Raw genomic sequence first — 26,866 nt, 5'->3', positions numbered from 1 at the left:
TTTAAATGAACGTTTAAAACTTCAAAAAATGGTTAAGACAATATTTTATTCAATATAATTACAAATGTACATATAATTGTGACACTATCCTGTGTCGCGGTACCAAATAAAACGGCCTGTGGCACTACGGGGTAGGGATGTGTGACACTTTCTTCTAGACCTTTCTTCGACTTCACGTTGTGGGATCAATTATCTCAATCATCAATTAACTGAACCTGGAACACCGTTTATGTTGTTATTAAGTTTATATAACAAATACAGCAAACTACAAAGGTTAAATACTGAAAAACTACAACATCTATTAGAGATACTTTAGGAGTTATAAAAATATCCACGGTCTGAGTTTACTATCCTTTCTAACTTAGACCTAACGGCTTAAGGTGGCAAGAGCCACATATTTCTTGATAGTTCTACATAACGTTTGCGCTAGGATGATGTCTTCGCCCTAGCCTCTAAGTCGAGGAGGCTATAGGTATGCTGATCCCCTGGGCTCCGAATGACTGTCTGAAGTAAATCAATAATATATATATATAGAAGTATAATGCAGCAGCTATTTGGGCGGGACAATTACCATTTTTCGGTGTTTCATATGGGCACCATTTAACGTCAACATTATTCTAGTTAATTGTACTAATCCGCGCACGAAATGACTGGACGATAGTACTCTACTTTCCAGAAATGGATACTGACATAAATGTCTGTGAGTTAGTCTAAGATAGTAGCAGAGTAATGCAAGCTACTTCTTTATCCTAGTTTTCGTCACACATCATGTAGGTAAAGATTTCTATATTAAACAGAACACTTTTCTTAGACCTAAAATAACCCTATAGTGTTATATAATCACATAATTGTACACTCCAAAGCATGAAAACAAGCAACATGAATATGGCTTTTTGGTGTGGTGGTTATTTTTAATCGGCGAAAGTGAGAGTACATTAAAGAGCAGTAGGTCGAACATTTATTTAGTAAGAACTAAAACAATAAAGAAAAGAAAAAGCGAAGGTGAGTTGTCGGTCATCAATAACAGGGGTCAATATTATTAAAAACTGACAGTTTAAATATCCGAATATTTTCCCATGTTATCCAGGGAATGATGAAGGAATGGGGTGTGCTGTTAATAATAACAAAACATCTGATAATTGACATCCAGTTTTACACTCAAGTTCCGAGATGAAAAATACAGGTCAAAGGTTTCTAGAATGAGATCAAGTAATCAAGTGACAGAGACTACACTTTAAACCGATGAGTTAAAGATACATTATGTAAGATTTAGATAAAGGGCTGATCATTCTTGCTATAATAGCTCAAAAATAGATAATGTAAAAAATGAACATTTCATTTAAATAACTTTATTCTGAGCCAAGTTATCACTGTTTGTAATTTTGACAAGATGTGTGCATTGTGGTAACCAGGGCACTGGTATATTCGAGACTTAGCCTCGCTTTCCCATTTTTAAATTAAATTTTTAAATGGCGAACCGTTCTAATCTAGTTAAAATCTCGAGTGTTCGATGCCATCGAGAGTTGATTATGGTCTTGTATTGTTAATAAATGTCTATTTAACAGCTTATAGCTTATAGAACATTCCAGGCCTAAAGAAAGACCTGCAATAGGAAGATTTAGCTCTTGCATAATGTATATTTAACTCAATGTACCTATGCAGTTTATCAAAAGCAGCATGATTTAGATTTACAGGGGCATCATCAGTCCCATTCAGCAATGCCTTTGAATTTATAAAAATAGGGTCCAGAGTATCGATAGTTACTGATCTTTGGAAATTAAAAAGTTTACTATGACTGATAAGATACATTGCCAGGCAACGAAACATACGCCCACAGCAGGTAAGTAGTTGCACTTATTCAAATGATGCATATAAATTTCATACGATCGGAAGATAACGAAATGACATGGGGTTTAACGTCCTACTGTTTTGCTGCGAACTGGGCTAATGAAGACGGACATACGTCATACAGTGTGCTACATGTATGATGGAAATTTTGCCCGGACAGCGGCACTACGACCTACTCTTATATCGAATTCTAAATGTCAAGGGATCTTTTACGTGCACGCCAATATGTACACGGGACCTCGTCCCATCCGAACGACTAGACAGCTGTCCTTGTCAGGCCCTCAGTCCTGCATCACTGACACGGGGTAACCACGTCAGAAAATCTGGATGAACTTTCTCGGCCAATGCAGGGATCGAACACCCGACCTCCAAGCTAGCGAGCCAGCGTCTCACCCACTTAGCCATCGTGACCCCCATCGGAAATGAAATGAAATGAAATGGGGTTTAACGTCCTACTGTTCTGCTCCTATACTGGGCTAATGAAGACGGGCAAACGCCATACAGTGTGCTATGAGGGAAATTTTGCCCGGGCAGCGGCACTATCGCCTACTCTTATATCGAATTCCAACTGCCAAGGGATCTTTCACGTGCATTCCAATGTTTACACGGGACCTCGGTTTTTCGTCTCATCCGAAGGACTAGACAGCTGTCCTTGTCAGACCCTCCGTCCTGCATGAACCCCCATCGGAAGAAAACCTTTGTCGTTAAAATGTTCACAAGATCCAACAAAATTAAACAAGGGCCACAACTCTAGAAGTAATAAATAACTGAAATTGCGGAAATTCAATAAGATTCTTTGTTTCACTAATTTAAATTATGCATATCAATTTCATATCGGTACTTTCTCGGCCAACCGAAGGATCGAACAAGGGACCCCCAGGTGAGCGAGTGAACGTGCTAGTCGCTCAACCACCGTGGCCTACACTTTATTTTCAAATTTGAGTCCTGAAATGCTGCCTTCAACAGAATCATGTATATTTACTGTATTGTCTGTTTACAACTACAACCACTAGGAAATCCACATTTGATATTATTATCCCACATGACTTGTATTTCTGTTATATTTAAATTAGGCACAACAAACGGTTGACTACATTTCAGAAACAAATCACAAACAAATCTCGAGTGTTGTTCATATTTGACACCCAACGCGGATAGCCAGATTCCCATAGCCGTATCTTCACCCTGGTAACCGGCAAACAGATCCAGATGATTTCCTGCCAGCCAGCGATGAACATCCGATGAAACAACATTTCCGGATCCACAAGCAAACTTGGGATAAATCTGTGACGTGTAGTATCGCTCCCGCCATTTGTTGGATCGCTGCACCAGCCAATCATTCCGGAAATGACCTAACCAGAGTTTATGAGATAGATTTACGTGTAAATTGTTTAAAATCGATCGTATATCTACAAAACAATCATCATCCGTTTTCAAAACAAAGTGAACTTCATATTTATCATAGAACCAGCGATGACATGCTAATAGTTTCTTTGGTAAATTTCTATAAACGTCCATCGTGTCCACCAACAATATATCACCGTTCTCTTTCATCTCTTTTGATAACTCGGCCTCCACACCAACTTCTATACTCTGCCATTCTAGGTCCAAATTATCGCGCTTATCTCTCTTGTTTCGCAACTCTTCAATTTCATCTACATTAAACATAAACGATATAAGACTATTAATGTTTGAATTATTTATGTACGTTCTATCTGCTGTCAACCCCTCAACAACTACAGCGCCAGTGTCATGCATAATAGTTGTTTCAGAATCACCAAAAACGAAGCCAGTTGGAAGTCCTTCGACATATATCTCATATTCTAAATCTTTTGGTAGATACCGTTCAGTAATGGGCTGATAGTTGTAACCATTGTGTAGGATGCCCGGATCCATGTAAGAAAATTGAACAGACACAACCTCCTCGAGTTCACCCTGGTCAAAGGTAGCTAGACCTACGCGGATGGAATTTAGTAACTCTGGTTTGAAAGCACTGGTTAAGGTGTTAGCAATTCCTAATCTTTTTATCCTTACTGGGTGTTGGACTTTTATCCATAACCGATCAACGGTAGAATAATCACTTTTTGTGGAGTGTTTGTTCGATATTTGGAATAATGCTATGTTATCAGGGTTATCTGGCACGGAATAATACCACTGTTTGCAATCAAACGGATCTAATCGGTTTTCGGGATGAATACAGCAGCCTGATCGTCCGACAACAAAAACTGATTTTATTCGAATCGTTCGGTTGTTGTAATACTTATCATTAAACCAAGTTTCACGTAGAGTTTGTCTCTGTTTAAAATTCTCTCGAGCAGATAAAACACATACAGCTAATTTTAAGTCGACTCTCTCCTTTTCAACTTGAATTAGATTCCAAATAATATTTAGTTTGAATTCCACTGCTATTAAACCCACACTAATCATTAATAAAAGTTTCATGTACATCATTCGAATCTGGAATGGTTCTTCGGTGAGGAAAATTACATATGGTATAAAAGTTTCATGTACATCATTTGGATCTGGAATGGTATAAAAGATATGTCTGTGGGAAATAACAGATGGGTTTTGTCCAAATTCCACTGATATTTTCCGAAAATTTATTCAGACTAGCACAGTATTTAGGTCATCAAAACGAGTGAAAACATCTGATTTTCATAATTATTGTTGACATGCCACCGATGTATTAGAATTTCCTGAAATATATATATTTATTAGCAAGGCTTTAATATGTACATATAAACACTACTGCAGCTAAGTTGTATATCCTCAGGTGAATATAAAAGCGGTCTTTATACTGTATGATACATGGTTGTCGGCAAACAACTATGAATTAAAAATGCAAGTATCAGAAATTAGTGTAATTGTTATTCACCGTAAAAATCGAAACAAAGAATATGGGTTTAATGTAAATCAGATTATGACGTTGGTCGAAATTCCACGGGATGCTACAGGGTGTTAAAGGGTATAACTCTTGAAGGTATAAACATAAATTACTAAAATTCGGTAAGATTGTTCCTGGACAAATCTGGGGCATTACAGCATTAAAGATGCATTATGTAAGATTTAGATAAAGGACTGATAGTTTAAATATAATAGTTTAAAATAGATAATGAAAAGGGAAATATGTTGAAAGTTTCAAATTACTATTCACCCTGAGCGGAATATTTGTCCTTTGCAGAATAGTGCAGTCTCGATTGTCATTGATACCGTTGTTACGATAATAAACCATGTCTCGATTATCCATTTTTAAATTAAATCATTAACTGCAAATCGTATTAAACTCTGTTGAGAAACAAAACCCTCCGAAGTTCTAGAGAATTGATTATTGGCCTGGTATAGGTAATTAATGATTTGTCTAATTAATAATTTATATAAAATTTTGAGGCCAAACGAACGATCTGTATTAGGCAGTTTTAGCTCTTGAATAATGCATCCACAAAAAGTAAGCAAATTTTATCACTGTGGATGATTAATGTTGAATTTCAAGAGGATTATTTGCACTAAAAATGACTAATGTAAATATCCCGCACCCCTCCCCTTGCATGGCATTGTTTGTTGCCTTTTTGGTCTGTAATCCTAAGCTTAGAAGAGTGATTGAATTTCCACTTTCTTCCAGGTTTTAGTAAATATTCATGATTTTAAGGTGGAAGAATCTGGAAGTAAACAAATGAATTACAGAAATCCCCAACTAAAATGATGTCAGTTACTATAGATTCCTTTCACTGACGGGGGGGGGATTGGGGGTTGGGGAATGGTCGAATGATGGTTAGCACGTGTGCGCTGTATCATAAGGTCTGTTATGGATTCGATTCCCCGGTTGTACTGACAAGCAGTAGGGTCGCCTGTCCAACCTCGTGGGTTTTCTCTGGGTCCTCATTTCTCTCTCTCTCCTTTCACCTTGTCCAGCAAAATGCTAGAAAATGAAATGAAGTAATGTGCTATGAGGGAAATTTTGCCTGGACTGCGGGCGCTCCAGCCTACTTTTATATCGCAGTCTAACTGCTAAGGGATCTTTTAAGTGCCACCTGAACGACTAGACAGCCGTCCTTGTCAGGCCCCAAAGAATATAAATAATCAACCCCCATCAGATGATTGTAACATATTGTGCTCTTTGCGTTTATAAAAATCAAGATCATCTGTTTCAAAAAATGTTATAGGCCAAGAATTGTGATGGATTTAACATTGAAGTCAATGATGAGAGGATTACTAGTCTGACTCCACTTCTGATTTCAGACAAACATTTAATCGAGTTACCTCTCCTTACAGTAGGAAATATGACATTGAATTAATCATGCATCGCCTGATAATAACCAGAACATTTTTGAAATGACCTCATGATTTAAGGGGAAACAAGGTGAGGTCAATGAATGGAAAAAAGTTGTATAGGCCTGTCTGTCCTACTGTTCTGGACCGACCTGTGCTTACTTGAACATAATTCTAACCTGTTCCAAGTTGTTAGTTAAAGAAAATAAGAAATGAACATACACATTTCCATAATTAAACATATTTTTATTACAAAAAACATTATATATGGGTGGAATTCAAAATTGGTAGGAATTTCTGTCCGGTCCCCTCAGAAAAAAAGAACTTGAGCTTAAAATTATTTTCTTTACTTATAAGAAATATGTAGATGCCTCTCTATCAATGGATATAGTTATTTAACAGTTTTGTCATTTTGAAATATATATTTAGCCTCATTTCATGGGCAAAATTAGCAGATTTTGCCCGTCCTACGGTGGCGGTCAGGATGTTCATATTCACAAATAATGTAAAAAAAATTACAATTAAACAAATAAATTTATATTAGGCCTATAAGGAATGAACAAGCATTTTCAAACTGCATTTAATTTGTTTCTTGATTAAAAAATTTTTTTTCTACACTTCATAATATGCTTGTCCTATGGTTTTGTGTCCTGACCGTTACCAGTGTATGGAATTCATGCAATGATTACTCCTTGGACCTGGACAATAATTCTACTTCCTGTGTCTGCTTGAGCTACTTCCTGTCCATGTGATAGCAGATGACAGAGAGCTATTCTACACATTTTGAAGAAATTACACGCCATCAAGTAAGTAAAATTGTTGTGTGTCACCCTTAAATGTCCATACCGTTACCTACGTATTGTTGGCCAAATAAATATCTTTTATTTTTCTTATTTTCGTAGAAATGTTGCAAAGAAATGTAAGAGATTGAAGGCATGTCCTTCAACATGTTTCAGGGACCATTCATTTTTTTATTTCAATTTTATGTAAGAATTGTCCTGACCGTTACTGTCCTGACCGTTACCATGATGTAAAGTAACGGTCAGGACAAAATTTGGTAACGGTCATGACAAAATGGTAGTATTTTGTGAAATTAATAAAGTTATTAATTAGTGTTTCTAATAAGATGTCAAATTTACAATTATTTCAAGAGTTGGAATGTTTTTTTATCATCAAATTATACTGTTCAAAGGAACTTGGATGTATTATTTAAAAAACACAATTTTTAGTAACGGTCAGGACAAAATTTGGTAACGGTCAGGACAAAATGGTAGTATTTTGTGAAATTAATTAAGTTATTAATTAGTGTTTCTAAGAAGATGTCAAATTTACAATTATTTCAAGAGTTGGAATGTTTTTTTATCATCAAATTATACTGTTCAAAGGAACTTGGATGTATTATTTAAAAAACACAATTTTTAGTAACGGTCAGGACAAAATTTGGTAACGGTCAGGACAAAATGGTAGTATTTTGTGAAATTAATTAAGTTATTAATTAGTGTTTCTAATAAGATGTCAAATTTACAATTATTTCAAGAGTTGGAATGTTTTTTTTATCATCAAATTATACTGTTCAAAGGAACTTGGATGTATTATTTAAAAAACACAATTTTTAGTAACGGTCAGGACAAAATTTGGTAACGGTCAGGACAAAATGGTAGTATTTTGTGAAATTAATTAAGTTATTAATTAGTGTTTCTAATAAGATGTCAAATTTACAATTATTTCAAGAGTTGGAATGTTTTTTTATCATCAAATTATACTGTTCAAAGGAACTTGGATGTATTATTTAAAAAACACAATTTTTAGTAACGGTCAGGACAAAATTTGGTAACGGTCAGGACAAAATGGTAGTATTTTGTGAAATTAATTAAGTTATTAATTAGTGTTTCTAAGAAGATGTCAAATTTACAATTATTTCAAAAGTTGGAATGTTTTTTTATCATCAAATTATACTGTTCAAAGGAACTTGGATGTATTATTTAAAAAACACAATTTTTAGTAACGGTCAGGACAAAATTTGGTAACGGTCAGGACAAAATGGTAGTATTTTGTGAAATTAATTAAGTTATTAATTAGTGTTTCTAAGAAGATGTCAAATTTACAATTATTTCAAAAGTTGAAATGTTTTTTTGTCATCAAATTTTACAGTTCAAAGGAACTTGGATGTATTATTTAAAAAACACAATTTTTAGTAACAGTCAGGACAAATTTTGATTAAATTTCAATTTAGACAGAAAGTTTCAATGAAGGGATTGTGAATTTCTATTTACTGCTTTAAGGGATAAGAACAAACAAAATTTTCTCACGTTAATGTTTTATTATCAGTATTTTTTATTGTATAGTTGCCAAAGTTTGCATTATCATTGTACAATGAATACCTGATTTTTTTGCTTTTGTTACAGAATGGCTCTAAGTGCTGCAGAGAAAATGCGACGTTACAGAATGAACCGGGACCGTGATCCACAAAAGAGAACTCAATATCTCGAAAAAGAAAAGTTAAGAAATTCAAGCAGAAGAGCGAACATCATTGACATGTCCAGGAGAGACAAGAAATCCCAAAGGTCTAAGTGGAGGGAAATAAAACGGAAGCAACGACAGAAGTTGAAAGATGTTGAACAGTTGATGACCCCACCCATGTCTCCTAATGAAGATCAACCAATACCCGGACCATCAAGGCAGAGACAACAAGCCAGGAGAAGACGGAGAGAAGAAAGAAAAGCTTCTCAAAGAAAAGTAGAAGATCTTCAGAAAAAACTCACTGTTGAGAAAAAGCGAATAGAAATGTTGAGAAAAAGAATTCAGAGAAATAAAAATAAAACCATGACAGGTGAAGGAACTCCCAGAACTAGGACGAATAGGACCATGAAATACTCTTCACTTAAGACCGTCAGAAAAACTTTGCTCTTTCATAATGTCCTAATGGATCAACTCCGTAATAGCTACAAGCAGTCTTCAAAGAAATATAAGAGATCTTTTTCACAGACATTAGCAGGAAAAGTACTGCAAAAATACAGAATGAGAACTCATGCCGCAAAATCCTTGAGAATTAAGACAAGAACAAATCTCAAAACCAGAACATGTCTCATAAGAAGAACCAAACAGAAAATACAAAATTTCTTTGAACGAGATGACAACAGTCGCATCACATCAGGAAAAAAAGAAACAGTAACTTTCAGGAAAGTTAGAAAACAGAAGAGACTTCTCACAGATAATGTAAGAAACCTATTCAGAAAATTTCAGTCAGAGAATCCAAATTGCCATATGAGCTTGACCTCCTTTAGAAGAATGAAACCTTTTTGGATCCGGAAAGCAACAGAGTATGAAAGAGACACCTGCTTGTGCAAGATCCACGACAATTTTCGTCTTGTAACTGAGAAATTGCACAGTCTTCATGTGCTGAATGACTCCAATCCAGACAACGTTGTCAAGAAAACAGCATGTGACATCAACAATAAAACCTGCATGTATGGAGAATGTCAAAAATGCTGTGATTATGAATTGAATATCTCTGACAAAGATCAGAACCAGACAGTATCTTGGCTACATTGGACGCATATGAGGGTAAAACGAGAAATAAAAAATTGTGGGGTGAAAGATGTCTTCATAACCACAAAGAAAGAAGAATCTGGATATTTAAGTGACCTCGTTCAAAGTTTCCAAGACCAGATTCCCAAATTCAAGAGACACTTCTACAACATGAAAAATCAATTTCTGCACCATAGAAACATTCTTAGGGATTTAAATGATAAAGAGTGCATTCTGCATGTTGACTTTGCCGAAAACTATCAAGGGAAGTTAGACAGTGAAATCCAAGCTATGCACTTTGGTGCTTCGAAAACACAGATTACCTTACATACTGGAATCCTCTATACAAAGGACTGCCACAAGACCTTTTGTACAGTGTCAGATTCTTTGGAGCATGGTCCAGCAGCAATATGGGCCCATCTCCTTCCTCTTCTCAAAGACGTGAGAAAAGAGGCTCCCAGTATTGATACCATTCATTTCTACAGTGACGGACCAACATCACAATACCGTCAAAAAGGAAATTTTTACCATTTTTCCTCTCTGCCTTTTACCTTGGGTTTCAAACATCTGGATTGGAACTATTTTGAATCCGGGCATGGTAAGGGGGCTCCCGATGGGATTGGTGGAGCACTGAAGAGAAGAGCAGATGACATTGTTAGATGTGGAACCTCAATTGCAGATGTTGCAACATTTGTATCAAAACTAGAAGAAGCCAAAACCAGTGTGAAATTGTTTCTCATCAATGAAAATGACATACAAGCTATTGAAAAGCTGAAGAAATTCTCAAGTCTTGATCCAGTTCCAGGAACCATGAGGATTCACCAGGTCATATCAGAGTCACCCCACACAATGTATTACAGAGATGTAAGCTGTTCGTGCACTCACATCTCCCCTTGCAAGAATCATGAATGCAATAGGTTCATGTTTCCTGAGAAAAGATCAAGGGTAAAGTTGGAAACATCTGAAACATCCGGCAAGAAATCAAAACTTGAAGAGGAAATTGAAGAAAATGGCATGTCATCAAGGAGACAGTATTTTGAAAACATTCTTGAGGAATTATGTGATTGCTGTACCTATCAAGATCTTCAGAACAAATGCAAATCTGTAGCTGAAATGATGGAATACACAGTTCAATGTGAACAACAGACTATTGTGAGCACAGGCCTAAAGGTGGACAGACAAGCCAAGCAAATATACCCAAATGATGCACCAGTTCAGTTTTGTCCTGTAAAAGTTAGCGCTGATGGAAACTGTCTGCCACACACTGCCAGTGTGTTTGCTTTTGGTGATGAATTGTCACATGAAGAAATGAGGGCAAGAATTGTTATCGAGCTGGTTAACAATGAAGATCTGTACTTGTCACAGAATCATTTGATAAAAGGCCTTTCACCAACAGTGAAGGTTCCTCAAAGTCTTGCTGCAAATTACTGCCTATATTCAGAACATTACATTGCTGGGGTCCACATGACAACAGCAGTCATTCACACTGTGTTCAGAGATGAGATAATGTCCATCAGAAAGTCCAGAACATACATGGGAATATGGCAGTTACATGCCCTTTCAAGTATCTTAGGTGTTAAGATCTTTTCAGTCTATCCACAGTTGGGAAACAAAGGTGTAAGAGAACACCTTCATCGGTTGATCCTTCCACAAACCAAATGTTCTAGAACAGACATAATTCAAATAATGTGGACAAGCACACGAACACAGGAGCTGACACGTGAACACTGGTTACCAAACCACTTTGTTCCTGCCTTGCCGTACACCACACCTCCTGAGCCTGCCACCACTTCCACCACACCTCCTGAGCCTGCCACCACCCTAACCACACCTCATGTCTCAGAGCCTGCCAACACTTCCACCCCACCTCCTGAGCCTGCCACCGCCTCAACCACACTTCCTGAGCTTGCCACCGCCTCAACAACACCTCCTGAGCCTGCCATCGCCTCAACTACACCGCCTGAGCCTGCCACCGCCTCAACCACACCTCCTGAGCCTGCCACCGCCTCAACCACGCCTCCTGAGCCTGCCACCACCCTAACCACACCTCATGAGCCTGCCAACACTTCCACCACACCTCCTGAGCCTGCCATCACACCCGAGCCTGCCACCGCCTCAACCACACCTGCTGAGCTTGCCACCGCCTCAACCACACCGCCTGAGCCTGCCACCGCCTCAACCACGCCTCCTGAGCCTGCCACCGCCTCAACCACACCTCCTGAGCCTGCCACCGCCTCAACCACGCCTCCTGAGCCTGCCACCGCCTCAACCACACCTCCTGAGCCTGCCACCGCCTCAACCACGCCTCTTGAGCCTGCCACCGCCTCAACCACGCCTCCTGAGCCCGCCACCTATGAGGCACTGAAGAGAGACTTGCCTATGCCAGAGACATTGTTGGACAAGTATGTCATTGTTTCCTATGACGGCAATGCATATCCTGGAAGGGTTTTAGAATATGATGAACAAAATGAGGTTTATGTTGAATGTATGCACCACATTACACATGAAAGCAACTGCTTTTTCTGGCCCAGATTCAAAGATAGATGCTGGTATGATTATGACATCAGTGTCCTTGCGTGTATCCCAGAACCATTACCGATCAAGGGTAAGGAGAACTCCAGACACCGAGAGGTTGATCCCAAAATATGGAATATGGTTAAAAAACATATGCTTACAGCAAATGTACAAAATGAAACAGTGGACAACAATTGAGGAATATCATATTGTACCAAGAAGTGAACTTGAATGATTATGAGATTGTTTTTTCAAGTGATTCATTCCTCATAGATATTTGTACATTTGAAAAATGTGAGATGTGTTACTTTGACTTTTTCAATTTGTTTAATTTGATGAATTTGAAATCTACTGAATACTATTCAAAGCTTCAAGATTTCTGTAGTTGTAGTCTATTCGACTGGACTGGAGATGTTTGTAAAACCATTGTATTTCAAAAATATTTGTCCGAAAATGAAGGAAATGTATTACATAGAGACGGCTATAAAATTATTTATGCTGATTACTCTTGTCTTTTGATACTGATAATAGTGAGTTTTCAATCAAAACAAAAGTCGCTTTTCTCATACTTGAAAGCTATAGAATGTTATTTAAATACCAACAATTTATCTATAGTTTTGATATCTCAAATTCATAAGTGTGAACCGTAACTATAGTATTGGAGAAAAGATGTCATCAGTTGTTAAAGCTTTCCATTTCTACTTGTTTGTGCACTGTCTGCCAAAAATTAGGGTCAGTGGTTAATAATAGTGTTTGATCCCTTTCATGTTACAAATTTATTTGTTAAATTAGGTTGTTTATGGTTCATGTCAACCCGTTACCATTCCTGTCCTGACCGTTACCTGCATTGTCCTGACCGTTACCGATGTTAATTGACTGCTGTAATTAAGTAATTATGATGCAAGAAATGCTCATCTTTATGTAGGTGTCATTAAGAGATGTTCTTGAAACAGTAGCAAATGCTTCTTATTGACATCTTCCCCTGTTTAAAGCTATACACATGATAATGTTTTAGAAAAATGCTTCTTTTTTTTTGCTCAACAAATAAAAGATACAAAAGATCACTGTAAAAAATCATGATAATATTCTTAGCCTCAAGTGTGATTAAGTTAGTTTAAAAACAGTATATACCAACATTCAAATATAAATCAGAATTATATTTAAATTTTGTTATCCTGTTTAAGAATTGGTAACGGTCAGGACATTTTTTCTCTTATTAATTACTTTTGAATCAATTATAAAAATAATTCCGGCATTTAAGCCTGCATGTTTGTATTTTTGAATAATTAAGTGTTTGAGATGTTATTGGAATAAAAAATAAAATCATTTTTGACAAGTCTGTTTTTTCTGTTATGATGAATTGAAAATCCTACCAATTTTGAATTCCACCCATATATATAATAACAATTAACAACAAAAAATATTCATCTGCTATGGTATATAAATCACTGTTGATGTACAGTTCATCAGTAAGTGAGGTGCTGTGGCTCAGTGAGTAAGACATTTGCTCGATAACCTGGAGGTCCCGTGTTCCATCCCTGCACATTGGCCGAGAAAGTTCATCAGGATTCTACAATTTGCCATGTCAGTGGTGCAGGACAGATGGTTCGAAAAACTGAGGTCCCGTTTACACATTGACATGCACGTAAAAGAAACCTTGGCAGTTGGAATCTGATATAAGACTTAGTCGCAGTTCAGCTGTCCTGGCAAAATTTCCCTCATAGCACACTGTATGGCCTATGCCTTTATTCATTAGTCATGTCCGAACAGAACGGTTAAGACATTAAACTGTGTGTAAACATTAAACTTGATCAAGATGACTGTGTGTAAACAAGTTATAAAGATGCTGATCATAATTTACATTTTTGGACAATATCTATTTTTCACAACTCTATCCATAATTAAATGTACCTAAATTAATTTTTTTAAACATACATTATGCAAGAGCTAAATCTGCATATTGCAGGTCTTTTTTAAAGGCTGAAATGTTATGTAAACTATAAATTAGACTTTTATTAACATGACAAAACCATAATCAACTCTCGATGTCATTGGATATCTCCAAGTAGATTAGAACGGTTCAGACACATTTTGATTTAATCTAAAAATGGTGAAGCGATATCTTCGCTCGCAATCGAGATGTAAGAATGGCAAGCTCTTTATCTAAATCTTACATAATGTATCTTTAACATTTAATTTAAAAAAAAATCAAAATATCAAAGGTTGATAATCTCCTTGCATGGATTAAATCAGATTAAACATAGGCCTATTAAAAGATTTTAGTATAAGTTATCGATGCACTGGCTCATTTTGACCATATCCTACATAGGAACATGTACATCAGATCTGAAATGAAATGAAATGAAATGGGGTTTAACGTCCTACTGTTTTGCTCTGAACTGGGCTAATGAAGACGGGCATACGCCATACAGTGTGCTATGAGGGAAATTTTGCCCGGACAGCGGCACTACGGCCTACTCTTATATCGAATTCCAACTGTCAAGGGATCTTTTACGTGCACGCCATTGAGTACACGGGACCTCGGTTTTTCGTCCCATCCGAACGACTAGACAGCTGTCCTTGTCAGCCCCTCCGTCCTGCATCACTGACAAGGGAGAACCACGCCGGAAAATCGGGATGAACTTTCTCGGCCAATGCAGGGATCGAACACCCGACCTCCAGGCTAGCGAGCCAGCGCCCTACCCACTTAGCCACCGTGATCCCCCATCAGATCTGAATTGGATGCAGAATGTTGACAAATTTTCAATTACATGTAGCATATCTTTGTAACCGGGGTATATATTATTCCATTTGAGCCAATAAATATTGAGGAAAAAAAGTATAGGGTGAGGAAGAAAGGGTACATGTACATAAAGAAAAGAAAAAATCACTTTATTAACTCTTTGAAAAAAAAAAAAATTCTTCTATTTCAAAGAGCTTCAGAGTAAGATTTACCCTCATTAAGTTGAAAAAGTTCAATAAACGCAGCAAAATCTTTGTCATTTTGATTCGTGACCTCAGTTACATGCACCCTAGATACGCCAAAATGATGCTAAAAGTGTGGGTCACTGGGGAAGCGTTGTGAGGAAGAACAGAAAGTATATATTGAGGAAAAGAAGGTACATTGTGGAATAATATACACCCCTGCTTTGTAAGTACTGAACAGATTGATATTCCTATTATATATCCAAATTCACAATATTGTATTTTACAAGGGATTTAAACTCACTCAAATGACAATCAGAGACATTAAGGATACATGTATATGAATTTAAGATGTAAAATATTTTCCTTGCAGATGAACAAAATATTTTCCTTGCAGATGAACAAAATATATTCCTTACAGATGAACAAAATATATTCCTTGCAGATGCACATGAACAAAATATAAAAACATTGTTGCTAAAGAATTCCACACATATTCTTCGACAGACATTACTGTGATGCATTTCTGTTCACATTACTTCTGAACGACATTTTGATTCTTAACCTCTATGCACAATTTTGCACAACCTAAATACCATCTTCTGACTCCTCACAAATGATATTACATAACCTAGCTTCTATCCATATCCAAGTCACGGTACAAGAACTTTCCAGTTGCAAATATTTCAATGTCTTTATCTATTCTGGATATCCTTTGTATAAGACCTGCAGCCATATATACATTATATATCACCAAGACAATAAACTTTTTATAGTAACATCATTGATCAGACATTTCTACATCTTCTGGTTGTGATTCTTTAAACTCAGATACACTGTTCTAAAAAGGCAAAAAAAAAAGAAAAAAAAAGATGATGAATTAACATATTGTGTAATATCAATTGCTCAAAACAAGATTTTAATTTTTAGAGGAAATTTGGTTAAATATGCATTATGTAAAATTTAGATAAAGAGCTAACAGTTCTTGCTATCATAGTTCAAAACTAGATAATGTAATAAAAGGGAATATATTAAATGAAAATTCCAGTCACATTACTTCATTCTGAGCTGTTTGGAGAATTGTCATTGCTACCGTTTTTACAATAGTAAACAAAGTCTTGATTATCCATTTTTTAATTAAATCATTAACCACAAATGGTGTTTCAATCCATTGAAAATCTAGAGCATCCAATGTCATCAAAAGTTGATTAGGATCTTGGCAAGTTAATAAATGTCTAATTAATAATTTATATTACATTTAAGGCAAAAAGGAGAATTAGCTCTTGCAAAATGCATCTTTAATAGTAAATATTATACATGTACATCAATGAAATAATGAAATGAAATTGGGTTTAACGTGTGCTATGAGGGAAATTTTGCCCGGGCAGTGGCGCTACGGCCTACTCTTATATCGAATTCCAACTGCCAAGGGATCTTTTACGTGCACGTAAATGTGTACACGAGACCTCGGTTTTTCGTCCCGTCCAAATGACTAGACAGCTGTCCTTGTCAGGCCCTCCATCCTGCATCACTGATAAGGGGAAACCACGCTGGAAAATCTGAATGAACTTTCTCGGCCAGTGCAGGGATCGAACACCCGACCTCCAGGCTAGCGAGCCAGCGTCTTACCAACTTAGCCACGTGATCCCCAAATGAAATAATACAGCTTATGATTATCTACTTTTGATTAAACTCAAGTTAACAAGGTGCTATTGCTTTCTTAATATACTATTCAAAAAAAGTAGGGGATATTTGATTTTGGGGGCATAATACTAAAATATGCAAATGACTACGAAAAAAGTCACTATAGAACCTAACAGAAGAAACATTTCCAGTTACATGTGACGCCCAAACGCACCAATAGCTACCGCATGGAATGCAGGTGATGCTTGGGATCATCATGGGGGTCCAACCCAAGATTTGCATGACTCTGACTTTGAATGTTACAGTCATTGTGGCATTGAATTCCAGGGTGGAAACATCAGTTTAATTGTTTTAGTGACCAGAAAACAAATTTTGATATGCGTCGGCTTACCCAAAATGAAAGGTTACGTGCCCTTGGCATGCTACAGATCGGCACAACACAGGCGGTTGTGGCGCGGACGATGAATGTTTCTCAGTCTGTCATAAGCAGGCTATGGTCCAGATACCGTGATACACAATCTGTACAGGACAGACCACGCTCAGGTCGACCAAGGGCGACAACTCAAGCCCAGGATCGATTTATCCGTACCTTGGCCTTGAGAAATCGTGTCATCACAGCAAATCAGATCAGCGCTCGTCTTCAAACAGACACTGGTGTGAGAGTGAGTGGCCAGACGATTCGGAATCGACTGCATAGGGGTCACCTTCGCGCCCGACGTCCTCGCGTGATCCCTTGTTTGAGAGATCATCACATTCAGGCAAGACGTCGTTGGTGTAGGGATCGTCAACACTGGGATAATCGACGCTGGAGCAATGTGATGTTTTCAGATGAGTCAAGGTTCACTGTTGATTTTTTGGACAGACGTAGGAGGGTGTGGCGTCGTCGAAACGAGCGCTTCCAAGACGTTAACGTCATCAGACATGACCGATTAGGGGGTGGTTCTGTTATGGTGTGGGGAGGCATCACTGTTGCTGGAAGAACGGCTTTACATGTTGTTGCAGGGCGTGTTACAGGCCAGTACTACCGGGACAACATCTTAGCAGTCCATGTTGTGCCGTTCGCACGACGTCATGGCCGCCGTTTCATCTTCCAGGATGACAACGCAAGATATCACAGGGCCAGGATCGTTACAGGTTACCTCCAACAACAGAACATCACCACATTACCTTGGCCAGCACTGAGTTCCGACCTCTCCCCCATCGAGCATGTCTGGGACATGCTTGGACAGAGGTTACGTCAACGTCAACAACGTCCTGCCAATGTCCAAGAACTTGCTGCTGCGTTGCAACAGGAATGGGACAATCTGGACCAAAATGACCTTAGACGTCTCATTAGGAGTATGCCACGTCGGATCAATGCTTGTTTGGCAAACAGAGGAGGATTTACCCGTTACTGACTTGGTTGTGATGCTGTGGTAACTTTGTTGTTTGACCCCGGGTATCATTTTACCCTTATAATGGTCAGTCTGTGCCTTACTTAGTCTAACGATCATTTGGAATAAATCGATGAATGTGAACTTCATTTCATTTTGTCATTTGTTTGTTCGTCAGTTTCATTAGGTGACTTTAATAACACTTAAAAATCAAATATCCCCTACTTTTTTTGAATAGTATATCAAAATAAGACATTTACGTATTTCAGATATCTCATTTGATTTTGAAACATTCAATTTAGAAAAGAAAATCCAAATATCGACAGCTGATTATGACACAGCTTGGATTAAAAACAGACCCAACAAAATGAAATGAAATTTAACGTCCTATTGTTCTACTCCAACTGGGCTAATGACGACAGGGCCCAGCAAAAGATTTCTGCAAAAAAAATCATAGGTGGCAATAGTAGCTTGCCTTGACTATATTCTATATATTATCTGGAGTGGGCGCTGACTGTTGGCATTTTATCAATGACATCATATCTTGTACATCTAAATACTTAATAGAATTTTATCAATTTCTTTCTTTCTTTTTTTCTTCAGTTGGTTCAGAAAATTAGGACTGAAACCCCATTTCATTGGCATTGATATTCCTTAGATTCAACTTTCACAATATTGTAGGTGCAAGAAATTAAACATCCCTCCAACGATAATAAGAGAATTTAAATGATTGTAAACTTAGGAAAGGAGAGGGGGTACAGCAATAATTGTAAACTTTCTTCTTTAAGTGGCATTTAGCGATCAGGGAACAAATTAACAGAACACAGTTTTTATGGGATACAATCACTAGTTTATTCTAAAAGCACGACGTTTCGACAAGTATCCTCTTATCGTTATCAAGCACAAATGACAATTTAGTAAACTTGTGGACAATATATATGAAATTAATAAGAAACCATCTGCATGGATAAGGAATAACAGTAATAGAAATAATCAAGGTGTAAAAGATATTTAACAATAACAACAAACATAACAAGGTAATTAGCTACTAATAAGCACTGATACTGCATGATTAGAGGGTTATTAACAGTTATGAAGTCCTTCAAAAGGGTAGCATGTATGGATAGTGGGAAGTTGATAAAGCACAGGTAGTGAGGCCATGTGCATGAAGTTAAATAAGATTGCATTATATAAGTACAACTATAACAATACACAATTTGTACTAAGAAAACAAGAACAAAAATCCTCTAAAAATATAAGGGACATGTTGGGAGAATCAATAATATCGAAAATTTATTAATGAGATGGGGCGGGGATTTTAGTACAACCAAAGATGGCTTAATAGTTAAATTATGTTGTGCATCTTAATTACATCATCATATGCCCTGGGGATGTAGAGCCCTAAGTCCCTATTGAGTTCAGGTGAATGTCTTCTGATATTTATAGCTTCTAGGATCTTCCTGGTTTTCTTGTTCTGTTGGTTGGCGGTTAGTATCTGGACCTCATTCCATTTAACTCTGTGTTGTGGGTGATTCTGGAGATGTTCCGCTATGGCTGAGTTATTAGTAGCGGCTTTGGACTTATGTTCCGTTATCCTTTTGTCAATGGGTCGTTTCGTTTCCCCGATATATGTAGCCTTGCAGGAACAAACCACTTGATAGACGACTCCTATCATTTAGCTTCGCAAGGTCGATGATACGTTTGTGGTGCTTGATGAAAATGATGAACCTATGTCCCTGCTTGAACACCTAGAATTAAATTCACTATCGAAACAGAAAAAGAAAATACCCTACCATTCTTAGATGTACAAGTTATAAAAGTCAATAATCAAATGAAAACTAAAATATACCGCAAACCGACCCACACAGACCAATATATCAATTATAACTCCAGTCATCCCCATTATATCAAAAGAGCCCTTATTTCCACCCTAGCACGCAGAGCAATCAACATTTGTGAACCCGAATTCCTGCAGGAAGAATTGGACCATTTACGCCACGTGTTTTGTAACCTGAATAATTATCCCCCGTTACTAGTGAAAAAGCAGATCAATGAAACTATCAAAACCACCAGTAAAGATTATCAAAAACCTGAAAAATCACCCATCAGAATAACCTTGCCCTTTTATGGTAATTTAACATACAGAGTGAGCAACCTACTAAAGAAATCAAACATTGACACCACATTTTCGGTCCCGACCACCTTGAAACAGATATTGAAAGCCAACGGCAAGTTGCAACCAATTCTCCCCACCCAACCCAAAGGAGTCGTCTATCAAGTGGTTTGTTCCTGCAAGGCTACATATATCGGGGAAACGAAACGACCCATTGACAAAAGGATAACGGAACATAAGTCCAAAGCCGCTACTAATAACTCAGCCATAGCGGAACATCTCCAGAATCACCCACAACACAGAGTTAAATGGAATGAGGTCCAGATACTAACCGCCAACCAACAGAACAAGAAAACCAGGAAGATCCTAGAAGCTATAAATATCAGAAGACATTCACCTGAACTCAATAGGGACTTAGGGCTCTACATCCCCAGGGCATATGATGATGTAATTAAGATGCACAACATAATTTAACTATTAAGCCATCTTTGGTTGTACTAAAATCCCCGCCCCATCTCATTAATAAATTTTCGATATTATTGATTCTCCCAACATGTCCCTTATATTTTTAGAGGATTTTTGTTCTTGTTTTCTTAGTACAAATTGTGTATTGTTATAGTTGTACTTATATAATGCAATCTTATTTAACTTCATGCACATGGCCTCACTACCTGTGCTTTATCAACTTCCCACTATCCATACATGCTACCCTTTTGAAGGACTTCATAACTGTTAATAACCCTCTAATCATGCAGTATCAGTGCTTATTAGTAGCTAATTACCTTGTTATGTTTGTTGTTATTGTTAAATATCTTTTACACCTTGATTATTTCTATTACTGTTATTCCTTATCCATGCAGATGGTTTCTTATTAATTTCATATATATTGTCCACAAGTTTACTAAATTGTCATTTGTGCTTGATAACGATAAGAGGATACTTGTCGAAACGTCGTGCTTTTAGAATAAACTAGTGATTGTATCCCATAAAAACTGTGTTCTGTTAATTGTAAACTTACTTCAAATGTCTGTAAAACATGTTCACACATTTTATTTAAATCTTCTAAACCCTTTCTTAAAATATCCACAGCTGGTTTACCTGTCAATATAGAAATGGTTAGAATATATCTACAGCTGGGGTACCTGTTATAAAATGTACAAATGGTTAGAATATATCTATATCTACGGCTGGTTTACCTAGAAATGGTTAGAATGTCTACAGCTGGTTTACCTGTTAAAAAATAAACAATTGAAAAATCATTCTGGTTTTGGCTAACAGTCTTAGAGAAAAAACAGATGGCAACGTGATGTCAGTAGAGAGTAACAGGAACAAACAGATGGCAAAATGATGTCAGTAGAGAGTAACAGGAACTTTGCGTGGCCATAAAGAGAGAGAGAAATCATATTTAACATCCACTCAACACAAAATATGTCATTTCTGAACTAACATTTGATTCAATTATATTTCAATAATTCGCTTGCATGTAGAGGTCTTTAGCAGTGGGAAGAAGCAGGAGGACCCAGAGAAAACCCATGAGGTAACCATGTACAAGCGGGGAAACAAAAGGATGGTTATAAAGATTGATTTTTATCATGTATGGTCTTAATAGTATGTATATATTTGCCTTTATCCTGGAATACTCTTCCTTTAAATCTCATATACATGTGCCATAAAGTCAAATATCTAATCAATTAAAGATACATTATGGGAGATTTTTATAGAGAATTGGCCATTCTTGCTATAACAGTTCAAAAGTAGATGATGAAAGAAGAATATATTGAAAATTTCAGTCAAATTACTTTATTCTGAACATAGTTATCATCGTTGTAATATTTGACTAGAAATGGTAGTGAAATGTGCCTTCACCTTGATTGACAGGCGTTAACTCCACCTACATATCTCGATTATCAAGTAAAGTTTTCAATGGCATGCGGAAACGCTCTACAGCGGCCTCGCTAAGTACACTCTATCATTTAGCCCTGATCTAACTGACGTATTCTGATCAGGATGCGCCATATTTGAATTTATTAATAAGTGAAATCCTATTTAAATCCGAGCTGTAGCCGAGCCATCCGTGGGTCTACAGAGTTGATTTTGGGCTTGTTGTTTAAATAAAGATCTAATTTATAATTTCTATAACATCTGAAGCCTAAATTAAGACTTGCAATAATCAGATTTTGCTCTTGCATAATGCATGTTTAAAAGAACACTTAAAAAAATTAAATTCATATTATTCATTAGCCAGTCTAGGTTTCTTTTGAGGCTAGTAAAGAGAAGATGGCATGCATCTGAGGGTAGGCCATACTAGAACAATAATCCAGAATTGAGATCTAAATGGACTGTTGATTTGGAAGGTACTGAATGATACCAAAAAAAAACCTGTGAAAATTTGAGTGTTTTTGAGACTAACACTATCATAAGATACTTCTAAGGATGACAAGAGGTGAAAAAACATCAGTAGAGCTGGGCGATATTTCGATATAAAATAGTCACAGAAATAAGAACTGTCAAATATACTGTCTTAAGAAAAATACTGCGATATACATGTATGGCAGTTTTGATTTTTCTGGATGATATTTAGCATAAATATTGAAAAAAATGTTTTTCTTTTTATGTTATTTACCATATTTTATTGTTTAATAATATATAGAAAACAATAATAACATTTGAGCTTTGTTTACACCATGTGATGTCTCCCAACCGGTACTGTTAGAATCATCTCTGCTCCTTTTTAATGTTCTACGTGTCTTGATGAATTGTGTTCATATGAGCTAGGCGATATCCCTAGAAACAAATAACGCGATATTCATAGATTATTTGTTTCCAGGGATAGGCTATCCCCCAGCTCTAACCATCAGGCATTTTGAATTTAAACAAATCTCTGAGGCAAACAAATACTAATATTGAAATCCCCTCAAGACACTAAGTTGATCACCAGCAAGAACTTACCATATGTTTGAATCCGGAAATTGATTTTATTTTCAGACGGATGAGGAACTGTGTAGCCACAAAACTGAACATCACTACTAAAAAATAATTATTAAAAAAGAATTATGTTAGTAGCAAAAAGTGTACGGCTACACAATAGTATTATAGTTGGATTACAACACAAGGGAGATAAATCCAATTTGAGCAGGGCAAATCTGATGCAAAGAAAATAAAATGGAGTTTCACGTCCTACAGGTTAACGAAGATGTGCATACGCCATTCAGTGTGCTGTGAGGGTAAAAAGGCCTGGGCACCCCAGCAGTACCATGATCTACTCTTATTTCAAGTTATTTTACGAGTACATACACATTTACACAGGACCATGGTTTTTAGTCCCATCTGAATGAGTAGACCCTAGCTGTTTCTTACCAGACCCTCATTCTTGCAACACTATTGACAATGGGATGGAGACGTGGAAATGGGGGTTTAATGGCCACTTGACACAAACTAGGTTATTTCGGGACTAACATATGGTTCAATTTTATTTCAAGAATTCCTTTTGCGCATAGGGGTCTTTAACAGTGGGAGGAAACCGGATGACTCAGAGAAAACCCACAAGGTTTGACAGGCAACCCTACTCCTTGTCACATGTACAAGAAGGGATTCAAAAACCATGCCACTTACTCAGTGACAGACCTTATGATACTACCATCCAACCCCGCCTTTTACTGACAATTCTTAAAAAAAACCAAGATCAATCCCTGGACAAACTAGTTAGTGATACAGCTCCTTACTCGCTGGTGTATTCGTATACCCACTGGTGTATTCGTATACCCACTTTTTGATGATGACTACAATAAAGGGAGATAAATCCATTTAATTTGAACAGGGTCAAACTGACAAAAGTGTGAGGTAAAAGTATACTTACTTCTTCATGATGATGTATCGAAGTGAGTTGCCCAATGTATGATCTTCATTATGCATGACAAATGTTTTACATGAATCAGCTTCTGTATTACCGCTATCAATCTAATAAAACACAAACAAGTCATTATTTCTATACGATGGTTTATTCACTTATAGATTTACAATTGTAAATACAAACAATACAATACTGACACATCTACATGCATGTAACAATCAGGAGTTGATTGTATACTATCATGGGTATTATTAATATTTAATACCATTCAAATCATTCTGATTTTTTAAACTTTTAGCAATTTTCGCGATATTAGTTTTACTAAAATTGGTATGAGCCATTCTGAAGAGGAAATACTGCTTTGAAATCACACAAATATGACTGAAAAGAACCGATTTTAATACCATAGCAAGCATCGACTGTTATAGAGCATAATTGATTACCGTACATTATTGACGTCTATCTCGGATTTAAAAATTGTCTTATTTCTATTATCTTAGCGCAATGACAGGGCTCACACTGGCTTTCAATTTTTTTTCGCCAAAATGAATGCAAATTTTTATATAAAAAAATGTTCATATTTTTTTCACGCCAACTGGAATATCTATCTGCCTAAAATGTGTAACAGTTGTATTTCTCAGATGGGCCTACTATAAAACATTTACCGGTTTATACAACAACTTAAAAATCTGAACTTTACATAATGCATTAGCTCAGTTTTGAGATGATTTACTAAGATAAGATTTTATTTTGGGTGACTTTAGTCTATTTGCCCACTGTATTGCACAATATATTTTCAATATTTTCACATCAAATCTCATCCAAGGATTGACAATTTTCTATAAATATGTTTTGCGTGCACAATAAGCCTATCTCTGAAAGAATAATATAAATTTCGATATTATTTGTAAGAGTCTAAGAGGTGCTTACAATTATACTCATTTTGGCGGCAGTAACATCGTAATATGAAGCAAATAGCTGATTGTTTTCTTACTGAAGAATCGTTGTTATTTGACTCGTTCTTACTTTTCCCACCAAAGGTGATCATATAATTTGAAATAATAATATCCGACTAAGCATGCTTGTATATTTTACATGCCATATGAAGCCACGGTTCAACTATGAAATTAGTCTCAGTCACCCAGAACCCCGTAGTCTTAAGACGGAGGATCTGGGACCATTGTCAATATTTGATGAAAAGTCCATTCCCCATGCGTAACCAGGAGTTTGGTTTTTAATGTGGTTGATTATCCAGTATCTTTGGCCAAGTCAAGTAAGAGTTGCGTGCTCTTCCGGTAATACAGGAGCCTAACTGAAACTGTCACTCACAGACCATCTCAAACCCGATACACTGAGCAAAACTGGCAAGGCACATTTCAACTTTAATACCAAATCTTGCCCAAGCGGGATTACGCGTCTATTTCTTTGACACATTTAATCAATGACGTCACATATTTTTGATGTCAATGAAAATATTCTCACAATTTTTTTGTCTTTTTTAAAACAAAATCAATCATACAATTTACATACATGTAGATCTAAATTAAAATCAATTTGGAAAAAACGAAATTTCAAATTATTGAACATTATAAATTATTTAATGTATCACTTGAGAAACTTAATTATGATAGGGTGACCCATGTACTCACAGAAATACAGTCCACCGCTGATAGTTCGAGACTACCACTGAAGCATGCACATTCGCCGTGCCGAGACCAACTTTCTGACAGTATGATACTATAAATAGCCATGGCACGTGCAATTCTCTACAAATCTATCAACTATTACAGCCGTAAAAAATTTATTGTTGACGATTTTGAATAGCAGTAAAATTAAGCTTCTTGGTTATTACAGCAGATTTAGAAATTACGTTTGTTTCATTTTTTAAATCGCTTTATCATTAACTGTACCGTTAAGAGCGGCATCTTTTGGTTTAGTACAAATAATATCTCTGAATCACTCGGGTTAGACAGGAACATGATACTAGCAGTAGTTTCATTTTACTTTTACAAGCTTCTTAAAACGATTGTTGAACTACCTAACGTGCTTATTTCTAAATTCAATTTCTTGTTCTTGCTTTCTGTTATGTTTCGTAAAAAAGTAGTCTTGATTATCCCGATCTGTCAATCAGACGTAGAATGGTCGATAGACTGGTTAAGCATGACTAATTTCAAAACAAGGGCACGTAACCTATCTTTTACTCAAAAGTGTCTGGATGTTATGGACGACTCTTGGAACCAGTTTTCAGTCTATTATTTATACATGATTAATGGTCATAGCTTATTAAGTACAACATGAACATTTATTTAGTGACTATAATTGTGTGAAACTGATTTGAGGCTTGGCATATATATAAATATTGTGGCGTAATTGTCGAGATATATGGAGATATTTATTTATGGTGGGTCACCCTAATTATGATGGTATGACAACAATCACATCAGCTTAACATTTTTTGCATCACCTGAGAAACTTCATAATCATTGTGAAGGTTTCAGATTAAGATCTAACAAGAATCTTGCTTCACTCTACTCAGGCAATGCCTGTGACATATCATAAGAACATGTTTAAAAGCATGTCGTGTAATTAATATACGACATTAATGGCCAAACAACTTACAACTTCTAGTCTTCGATGAACAATTGTTTTGCCTTCTTCCATTTTAAAGCTTTTCAACCACGTGTTATCCTTACTTCCGGGTTTCTTCTCACAATACTACGGACAGGTCTTGGACTAACAACCGTTGGGAAATTAAAATAATTGTTCTTTCCAACTGCTAATATTTTTTAAAAAATGGATGTTTCG

General features: G+C 36.6%; 2 protein-coding genes across 2 annotated transcripts; one reads left to right on the top strand and one right to left on the bottom strand.

Annotated features, from left to right (window-relative positions):
* Positions 1-28: 28 nt before the first annotated feature.
* LOC126829342 (UDP-GalNAc:beta-1,3-N-acetylgalactosaminyltransferase 2) lies at positions 29-26,766 on the bottom strand. Its single transcript, XM_050559141.2, has 2 exons — positions 26,681-26,766; positions 29-4,544 (listed from the first exon to the last, which is right to left on the bottom strand). Exon 2 carries the CDS (start codon positions 4,297-4,299, stop codon positions 2,827-2,829), a length of 1,473 nt encoding a protein of 490 aa, XP_050415098.1. The 5' UTR covers positions 4,300-4,544; positions 26,681-26,766; the 3' UTR covers positions 29-2,826.
* On the top strand, positions 8,537-13,484 carry LOC126810751 (uncharacterized). The gene has a single exon (XM_050535991.2). The coding sequence runs from the start codon at positions 8,545-8,547 to the stop codon at positions 12,352-12,354; it is 3,810 nt and encodes a 1,269-aa protein (XP_050391948.2). The 5' UTR covers positions 8,537-8,544; the 3' UTR covers positions 12,355-13,484.
* Positions 26,767-26,866: the final 100 nt, after the last annotated feature.

Source organism: Patella vulgata, chromosome 8, assembly GCF_932274485.2.
Source record: "Patella vulgata chromosome 8, xgPatVulg1.2, whole genome shotgun sequence".
NCBI lineage: Eukaryota > Metazoa > Mollusca > Gastropoda > Patellidae > Patella > Patella vulgata.
This window is presented reverse-complemented; position numbering and strand designations above follow the sequence as displayed.

Bases quoted from the DNA above. Each gene is read 5' to 3' on its own strand.
- LOC126810751 (XM_050535991.2), top strand. From the start codon at position 8,545: ATGCGACGTTACAGAATGAACCGGGACCGTGATCCACAAAAGAGAACT.
- LOC126829342 (XM_050559141.2), bottom strand. From the start codon at position 4,299: ATGATGTACATGAAACTTTTATTAATGATTAGTGTGGGTTTAATAGCA.